Raw genomic sequence first — 10141 nt, forward strand, 5'->3', positions numbered from 1 at the left:
TGACGGAAATGCTATATCCATCTTCATAATCACGAAAATTAACCATACTCATAACCGTCAATTAACCATCGGGTATTATCTATAACCATACCCACTAGGTAACGAATTCCCTATCGGTTAATGGTTATACCCATTTTCGTCAATACATAAAATATATTCGTTCAATTAACACATGATAATTTAGTAAATATTAATTTCATCACTAAATATTTAATGTATAAAATGATTTAATGAATGGATCTTGTAGAGCATAAAAATTAAAGCAAAACATTGATAATGTTGGTTAATCTTTGATATCTCCCATAAGTTATATTGGTCTAGATTCTCATAGATTTTGATTCATATCAAAACTTTTTAACTTGCCCACAAAATGCAATTCACACAATGCAACATTTGTATTCTCAAGGTAATGGATTCAGTGAATAATAAATATATATATATATATATATATATTATAATATGATTATATTATATATGATTATATATAAATACTATTATATTATATATAATTCGGTTCGGATTTGGTTACAGATATGGATTGAAGACCCCTGTAACCATATGCAAAACCATAACCGAATATTATTCACGGTTTTTCCCCATATCCGAAATATATCTGAATTTTCATACCCAAATCCAATCCATTCAGGCAACTATCAACGGATATCGGTTTCAACGGTTAGAATTGTCATTCTTGTGAGACCTCACTAATCTTGTATGATAAGGACAGTGATTTCTAATCTGAACCTCGGACCATCAGCAAGTTCTGTTCAGAAGCGTTGAGGGAGAGCCAAAGGTGCGATCGCACAAGATCCCAAATTTGAGGGGCTCCAAAAAGATTTTCATCTAAACTTTATATGTGATTATGCTATATATTAAAAAAATAATTGCTTTTATTAGCACATTAAAATCTCATTGTGCACTCCTTATAATTCTTATACGTGTAAATTTTTTTTTCTTTCTAAATATAAAAATTTAGAATGTACAATGATATATTTGAAGTGCTCATAACAACAACTAAAAACGATTTTTTTCTTTTTTTTTCAATTCGATTATATAATAATGCTATATATTCAAGTGAAACTTTGAAGTTAGAGTTTTTGAATTTTTTTTCTTATTTGGTTGCTTAAAATTGAAGCGATTTTGATTATTTAGTAAAAGTTATGTTTGTAGTTCTTTTTATTTATTGTTTAATGACATTCAGTGAGTCCTAAGTTAGTTTTGATTAAAGTTAATGTTTTTTAGTATCAGTATATAGTCTTACTTTTTTTGAAAAACTATCTTAAGAATGAGCCCTTTTATAAATTTCACACAGGCTCCCAAAATCTCAAAGAAGGCCTGGTTCCGTTCTAAATTCTAATGAAATGCCTCTATCGGCAGCTGTTGGCTAATCATATACAGCAGTAATGAAAACTCAGTAACCATACTATAAAAACAAGGTGATAAAACTACACAAGCAAAGCCTTTACATAAATACGTACCGCGTACAAATAGGTGTCTTGCAGGCTCAACTTTCCCTGGAAAAAGAAAAGAACACAAACTTCAAACTCTTAAGTCGACATTCGTCATGAAACTTTGCAGATTTGTACACATATATTGGGAAACACCAGAATAACCAGCTAGTGAAAGTTACCTACGCTACCAATCCTAAACTTTGTCAAGATATATATATAGGGAAGACAAAATCAAGATGCAATGAAGACTATTTAGAATATAATGGTAATAATGCAGTATGCAATTCATCGAGTATTGGATGACTCGGTGCTCAAACTGTGATTCCTAACACTGGACATCCATGTCTCACAATTTCATTTTATACCGTCTTTTGGAAGAGATGCACGACTAATACCCTGCGATACTCAACCTTGTTAACCCTGCCCTAGATCGGCACAAGCCCATCTTGCCCGGGTTAGGATTGGTGAAGGAAGCAATGCCTTCTGGAACTAGAAAGCAAGCTTTCCCTCTGAGCAACTCAGCATTAAAACTTCAACCCGCCTCGATCAAGGATATTGTAACAGCAATGCCTGACCTCTTAGACTCTAAATCCCCGTCCTGGTTCTGCAGGAAAGATAACATCGGGAGAACATCACCTCCACTGCCATACAATCTACCTTTAAAACACCCTAAGAGAACTATACAACTCTGTACATTTAATCTCAACTTTCAGGCGTCCCCCTCTCTAACCACAACAATCCAAATTGGACTTCCAAAATTCAACTCCTTGCCTATATCTTCTCTTTCATAAACCAACCAGATATGTATATACTTGGACTAACTTGATCAGTTGATCCACTAACCAAATCTGGCTCCAAATAAACGCCACAATTACGGCAAAAAACCTGCAAATGTGCGGAATGCTTTGCAGCATCACCCAAAATCGAATGCAGCAATAAGATAACATAGTTTTCTATATACAACTCTGTACATCATAAAAACAGGAGGCCTAATAGATAAGTAAGCTTAAATTCAACAGAAGACAATCTAGGAAATCATTATATAGATTAGACAGGCCATCAGCTCAAAACTATTCCACATGCTTGGTGGAAATTATGAACGGAAACGAGATATCACAATTGATCCTTCCTGTAACCAATTCTAGGCGTTTCTCTTACCCATTCTGTTCTAAAGGCTACAGCCAAATAAGAAAACAACGTATCTCATCTCGGTCTCACTATGATCAACGGATGACTACAACTAGTCAGCATTACTATCAAAATGAAGTATAAGGATCTGAAATTGTACTGCATCGAAAGAATGCAAAAAGAGAGCAAATAGTGCAATGAAAAACAAAATCTACTCATCCAAAATACTACTGAGTTGAGATTTGAGAGTGAAAATATAACCAAAAAGCCCAAACCAGTTTTACTTGCAGGCATGTCTCTTACATTGACATGGCTGGGGATTTTTTTTTTCGATTTCGGTGTTTTATTTGCCAACAGTCACAAAAGCAAAAGTCAAGAAAATCCCTTCCCAAGCTTCTGAATTGCACAATACATTTTCCTCCTGGACCCAACTGCATTTATCCCCATATCCTTGAGGTCCTCCAATGTTAACATGGGCAATACCTCATCATCCACCTCATGAATTTCAAACACCGGCGCATACCGCCCTAACCCTAACCCATTGAGCCAAACCCTAACCCCATCTTCCCCACACCTCTCTCTTCCTTCATTCTCATTTCTATCCCCACTTGTCCCTCTGCAATTCCAATCCCTGGCATCAGTATCCGACGGCCCGGATAGCTCAATACCATCATGGTTGTCCCTACCCTCCGAAATCCTAGTCCTAATGGGTCTTCTACTTCCATGGTAAAGCAGCTCCCTTCCATTGGCACGCCCATCCACGCCCAAATTCTCTGAACTATGAATTGGGCTCTGCTCTTTCAAAGGACTTTCCGAGTTTTCGACATCGAAATCCCGATGATACCCTTCATCAACGTCCTCTGCACCACTGAATTTCTCGTCCCCTTCACCGCCGCCGCCACCTTCGTCAATCTTGGAAGATACCCAATTGGATCTGACCCGTTTGGTGACGTTCGAAGCCCGTTTCTTGGCGTCCTTGACCTTCCAGCTCCCAATGGCAACACTATCAAGATTGCCCTCTCTGTCTTCGCCGTCTAGGGTTTCATGGAACTCCCCAACGGAGCTCAAATTCGTTAAAGGTCGAATCTTTGAGGACTTGTTGGCGTCTTTGCGGTGGTCCGGCGGGAACTTCCACTGCTTGGTGGCGCGGCGGACCTGCGAATCGTACGGCTGGTCTCCTCCGATGTCACCCAATCGGACGCTGGGCCTCCGCTGTCGCTTCGATCCTACCGTCTCGGATGAACCCATCAAGAACTGCCCTCCGCCGTTGATCTGACTCACCGGCTGCGGTTGAATCTCCGCCATCGAATCCCAATTTTTATTTTCCTTTTTTTGCCCTAAAATCCAATTTTATTTGCTGGGATTTGAGTTTCTCTCAGCAAAGACTCGAACTTCCCGGATTTCTCTGTGTATTTTTTTTGGTTAATTGAAAAAATGGGGGGAGAAGCAAAGGGGGCTCTTTGGCCTTTGGGATGTAGTGCTGTTCGATGTGCCTACAAGATTGTCCTTTTGGTCGTTTTCTAGAGAGAGAGAGAGAGAGAGAGAGAGTGTTGTGAAGTAAATGAAGTGATTGATAAGGGAGGGAGAGAGAGAAAGAGAAGGTGAAGGTTTCAGTGAGTGATGAGTGAGAAACTTTGGGGGTTTGGGGGTGAGAGAGAAGGCGTGTTGGAGTCTACAGGAGGGTGACACTTGTCACTCTCTCCATGTTATTATCAGATGAGAATGTCCCATTGACCTCAAGATATCTTTATTCTCAATCAATCAAAATTTTCACAAAAGAAACATTTTTACTCACCATCATAACTACGATGTATACGATGTATGTTCATAATATATTATTATGTGCTATGTGTTTTTTCACTTAAATCGTTAACTTTCACATTAAGAGTTAGTTTTTTAATTTTTAAAAAAATTAACCAGAATTAAATGAAATTACACATGACACGTAATTAGATGTATAGTAAATACACATCAAAATTTAGTGTGACGAGCAAAAATACTCATTTTCATAAATGGCACATGAAAATATTATGCTGTGATTCCTTCTTTAAAAACTGTTATTGACAGTTCAGAAAATTATTCTATCGTGAATTTTTTTATTAGTTTTTGTTTTTCATAAAAAATTTTTGGAAAAATAATGTTATTCATATACTTATTTTTCTTTTTCATACACTTTTTATTAAACTTTTTATTAAACTTTTTATCATTACTCTTTTTCAATTTATTCGATCCAATAACTGAAAATAGATAAGTAAAACTGAATTTTTAAAAAAGTCAATAAAAGCTGCCTGAAGTTTATCTTGCTCATTATTTTGCCAATATTATCTTTATTTTTTTTTACCTTTTTTGGTGTATCCATCGATTATCCACTCCAGGTCCAAGATGGATTCCAAATTTGAATGGCAAGTTTTGCTGGTCCCTCTCCATTCCAATGAAAAGAGCGGTGGACCTGTTACATATAAGATTTTTTCCAATTTTCGTTTGTATGTAAGTCTCTTGTTTGAAGAGAGAGAGAGATGATGATTCAACACAAATTATGTATAAAAATTGCATTTACCATCACATGTTCTCTTGTGATGCAAGAAATTATAATTTCCATGGAAATAATTGTGGATTCAAGACTTTAAGATGTTCCTCGACATTCTTCCAAAATCGATGGATCCATAATTTTAGGTACTATTTGCAAAGAGACTATTTCCACGACTCGAACTCGTGATCTCTTAGTCACAAAGGAACAACCTTTCTGTTGCACCAAAACTCGCCCTCTGAAATATCACTAGATAATAATACTAATTCTCATTTTTACAAACAACAGAAGAACAGAAACAAGTAAAAGGGGTATGGAATCTAAAGGATAGACCAAAAGTAAAGAGAATGAGGTTGTTTTCCATCTACCCTCTTTCATTCAATTACATTTAACTCAAGAAAGAACACTGCTACAATCCTTGCGTTTAAAATGAAGTGGGAGAAAGACGAACGGGTTCAGCATCACCATGGTATCCAAGTCCAATAATGTCAAATGTCAAATGTCATGTCATGTGTAAGACTTTCTCCACATGGCAGAATATTATTGGATCAAGAAGTCACGGGACGATGAACCTATTTCATACAAGTTGCTTTCACGATGTGAACACGTGTACTTAAGTGACTTGTCAAAATTACAAAAAGAAAATTTCACGTGTCAAAATGTAATTTGTCCCTAATTAAAAATAACCCAAACATAAAAACCAAGTATTTTCGATTCCCTCAAGAAATTTTTTGTAACCAGTCAACTGCAAGTACATCTAAAAGCAAAATAACAGCAGGTACTCAACTATGTCGTCAGAAAAAGTGGCAAGCATTGCACACACGAGAAGTTCATGCTATTTGAATTGCATTTTTCCCGTTCATACAAGCTATTGGATCAGAATTTTCAGAAACAAGAGAATTTATATAAATCATGGCCTGTCTTGTGTCCAAAGAATCATTTGTAAAACCTCATATACGACACTGCTAATTCCGAAAAACAAACTGTCAACTGACGCTACGGACTGAATCTTCATATCTCAGCCTAATATTTTCATTTTGGATGGAAAAATCAATATTATGATGAATGCAGGGTGCCGAAAAACTTACAGCTCTTTCCAAACTCTACACTGAGTAGGCTCCTGTTGATCTCCTTCCTGAACAATTTTGAGCTGCTACTCGTTTCTACGTACATTAGCTTAAGTATGGCGCTTGGACCAAGAAATTGGGTTGACTGATTTGTTTAGTTGCTTCGGTGCAAGGAACAGTCTAGTAAACTCAACTTTATATGGTTCACACAGTGCAAAGCATACCATGCCGAGGACTACGCTCCAGAGGGTACAAGGTTGCACTTTTCACATATTTCTGATGGTCAATAGCGGCCTTTCTTAGACTTAGAAATGATGTCAGCTTTAGGTTGACTTGCTTCTTTACAATTGAACACATACGCAGTGGATCTACATACCCTGCTCCAATCCTCCTATAGACATAAACAAAAGCACAATTACCACTTTGAAGTGGAACAATATAATGAAAAAACAGAAAACCCTCAACACATTGCAGAACTAAAAATCAGAAATGTACAAGAAAGATAAACCATCACATGACGAATAGAAGTTCCCTACATAAACAACCGAATATTGAGGAGAGCTTGCATATTTTAAGCTCCATCAATGTAATGGAACCTCTTCTCTTACTCTATTTATTAACTTATTTCATGAGTTTAGAGATATTCAGTAGCAACGAGCCAGCTGACTACAAACAATAGTACTTATCCTCTTACTGGGACGGTCATGTAGGGTTGCATCAGAAGTTCCTAACTGTAATAGCGATATGTGTGATTCATAAAGATGTATGACTCAATCTTGGTCGAACTCAAGCTCGTGATAACAGCTGCACATTTTAAAGAATGAATCTGATTTTTTTCATTAAATAAATAAATTTTGTATGTTACCTCAACAATTTCTCGGATGCAATTCTAGCAGCAGTTACTAAACTTCGTTCTGGTACCCATTGCACAACACGGTTTGGATCAGCTCGAATAGGCGAATGAATTTTGATAAGCTTAACAAAGAGAAATAAAATGTATCAATAACAAATAAGAAAAATTACCCAGTACAAATTATCCATTTCTCTCACATAATAAGCAGAAGGTGTAAGTACTTTTCTAAAATAGACAAACAAAAGACGCTATAGTTCTGGACTCTTGAAACTTTATTTGAACAATTTGTAATTTATTGGCTAAAACAGTTACCATCTGAGATCCATAAAAGGAGGTTTCTTCCTCCGTATAGCGCTTTCAAGAAAATTCTACTAATATTGCTTGTATATGCCGGTTACAGAATGACAACAGGAGAAAATTAAACACTTACGCCCAAACACTCCATCATCTGGTAGTATGCCCTACCATGTAGAGGAGTATGGCCTTGTCGGGCTTCTGAGAAATATCTAGTCCTGAAAAAATATTTTCAAAATCCTTTATCAGGTAAACATTTTAAATCTGTGAGAAAGCATTTTGTAGGAGATGTTGGCAGAAAGAGTAGAAAATTTTTCATTACCATTCTTTATATCCCGGATCAACAGTGAAACCATACATATCTACTGAGTCACATATAGAGAGCCCAAATTCAAGAGCCTTGAGCCCAGTTCCTTTTGCGGCAGAACCAAAGGAAGCACCTAGCAGGAGATAAACATGATTTTTTATTGGAATTTCCTGCAGTTTGCAATCAAAATTTGTACAAACAAAACATCAGTACTCTTTGCAGGTAAAACAAACATATGCAGCAACAAGTACTTGGTTGAGTGTTAAGTCAAGACAACAAGTTATTGAATAACAATATACAAACCCGAATCATCTGGTTCATGGCGTCATGAATTGTTGTTTTGATGATCAATACTTCCTTTCTTGACTCTGCAATAACTTTATACTTAGTGTTTACTACTTAGTGTTTACTCCAGTAAATATGCCATACTTACAACAAAGTGGACCATTTACCATACCGTCTAACTCCACAACTTTATCAAGAGCTTTAGCAGATCCCCTATTAAGAAGCCGAAATGTGCATTTCTTCCCTACGTATTCAGTGTAGTTCTGCAGAAGAACAAAAAAGTAAGAAGATTTCTCAAAGTCAAGTAAGCATCACTATTCCAAACTTCTAAAAAGAATCAGCTTGACCTGAATTGGTGCACCATTTTCTCTAATAACAACATCATAGCCATCAATCTCCTTTCCAAACCTTGTTTGCAAAAGATCTCCTGAGTTTCCAATCACAGCACATCGGCGAAACATCCGTGGAACATATGGTGGTGTTGCAGGGAGTACCAGTGAAAGTTTTTCCACGCATAATGTCTTGTTCTTACAGCGGTTGCTGCAATACAGAAATACAGTAAATCAACTACATGTTCATCCAATTATTTTTCATTCTGAAACTAGTATCTAGAGCAGTACTAACAGGCGATCTCCTTTGTTAATCCTACGCCACGCATAATCCTCCCATCCATTTGGTAAAGAGTCAATGAACTCCCTGGTCAGTATTGTGGTACTATTCCGCACCTGAGCAATCAACTCACTGAATAACAAATCAATTGTAAAGCATAAAACAAAACCAAACTTAACATTGAAAAGGTCGAGACAAAAAAGAAGAAATTGATTTCAACATGCACAGTTGCATATCTCATTTGATGACATAGTAATGTCAGATCGCATATCTCTACGAGTGATAGAACACTAACCTGTTCCCATGTAGCCACAGCCTCACAAAGATCAAACTCATAAGATAAGCCTTCAAGCTCACCGGTTTTAATATCTTTCTGTTTACACATAAAATTCAGAGAATAGATTAGCCCACGGGAGCGACTTAAATTAGTCTACAACCAAAACAGAGGGCAAATAGATGCCAAGACATTCCAACTTCTAAACAATATTGCTTAAAGAGACTACGAATCAATACAAAAAAACTAGTTTAACACCCTTTCTTTTCATTTTAAAGATTACGGTATCTTATCCCTATTCCCAACTCAAATGCCAAATACACGCATTTTCAAATGCTGAACATTTCAACCAGGAAAAAGAACTCACCCATTTAGGAATGGTGTCAGCAGGAAACTGCATTATGACTTGACAGTAATCTTTACCGAGCGTGGCTTGCAAACCTAATCCATTTGCAGCCTGCATCACAATCATATGAATATGACATCCCCAACATTCCGAAATCTCTCACAACACAAACAAACCCCATTTTTTAGTACCTCAATTCAACATACATTACCATGTTCTACCAACCAAAAGACATATAATTTTTTTCAGAACACATACAAAAAAAGAGCAGAAGTTTCAATTGGTACGTGCACACACACACACACACATATAAAATAGAAAAGAAATTTCCAGACGGCTCACCACACACTTCTGGAAACCGGTCTGCAAAGAATGCAGCGCCTCCACATCTTCTTCCGTAAGCCGATGCGTCTCATCTGCATCACAGAATTCCAGCCACACACATAAACATACACAAAATCAAAACTTGTACAGAGAGAAAGAGGGGAGAGAGGGAGAGAGAGAGAAGCATACAGAGATCGGCGACGCCGATGATGTAGATGAGAATGGCGACCAATCCGAAGAGTACAGAAACCACGAACGCCAACCGCAAAAGCCTCATCGGCTTCGAAAGCTTCAAACTTTTTGGCGACGCGAAGCTCCCTGCGTGTTTCTGATAATTTGAAGATCTGGTTTTGAACTGCTACCTCTCAGCGAGCGAGCTCTGGATCTCTCGAGAAGAACCCACCTTGCTTTCTTGCTCCTTGTGCTTACTGTGCTCCGAGTAACAGGAAAGGAGGACGAAGAAGACCCGCGTAATTACAGTTGTAAGTGGCCCAGTTCAATGGGGCCCAAATTTACGGGCCGGACTTTTAGCTTAATTGATGTCTGGGCCTAGGCCCATGACACCTTAGACTAAGCTAAATTGTAAGGAGATTTGAGCACGTCAGTCATCGCCTTGTGATCTATGGTTAGAATTATGGTAGTTTAGAGTTCAAATTCTAGCGAAGATAATATCGTA

At 37.3% G+C, this 10141-nt stretch overlaps 2 protein-coding genes across 5 annotated transcripts; both read right to left on the bottom strand.

The window, feature by feature from the left end:
- Positions 1-1279: 1279 nt before the first annotated feature.
- On the bottom strand, positions 1280-9930 carry LOC137710377 (sialyltransferase-like protein 2). 4 transcript variants are annotated; one of them, XR_015963504.1, is made up of 14 exons: positions 9655-9930; positions 9484-9557; positions 9163-9252; positions 8817-8894; positions 8537-8637; positions 8260-8452; positions 8085-8175; positions 7931-7995; positions 7643-7797; positions 7457-7538; positions 7039-7148; positions 6195-6564; positions 4921-5028; positions 1280-1514 (listed from the first exon to the last, which is right to left on the bottom strand). XR_015963504.1 is itself a non-coding variant. In XM_068449335.2 (12 exons), exons 1-12 carry the CDS (start codon positions 9740-9742, stop codon positions 6378-6380), a joined length of 1314 nt encoding a protein of 437 aa, XP_068305436.1. In that variant the 5' UTR covers positions 9743-9930; the 3' UTR covers positions 5898-6377. The 4 variants fall into 4 exon arrangements, 1 of the variants encoding a protein (XP_068305436.1); XR_015963503.1 differs by lacking the exon at positions 4921-5028; XR_015963505.1 differs by lacking the exons at positions 1280-1514; positions 4921-5028 and adding an exon at positions 5326-5678.
- Positions 1405-4385, bottom strand: LOC137710379 (uncharacterized). The gene is made up of 2 exons (XM_068449336.2): positions 2883-4385; positions 1405-1514 (listed from the first exon to the last, which is right to left on the bottom strand). The coding sequence occupies exon 1, from the start codon at positions 3882-3884 to the stop codon at positions 2952-2954; it is 933 nt and encodes a 310-aa protein (XP_068305437.2). The 5' UTR covers positions 3885-4385; the 3' UTR covers positions 1405-1514; positions 2883-2951.
- Positions 9931-10141: the final 211 nt, after the last annotated feature.

This window comes from Pyrus communis, chromosome 6 (genome assembly GCF_041283825.1).
Source record: "Pyrus communis isolate YQ-2024b chromosome 6, ASM4128382v1, whole genome shotgun sequence".
Lineage (NCBI taxonomy): Eukaryota > Viridiplantae > Streptophyta > Magnoliopsida > Rosales > Rosaceae > Pyrus > Pyrus communis.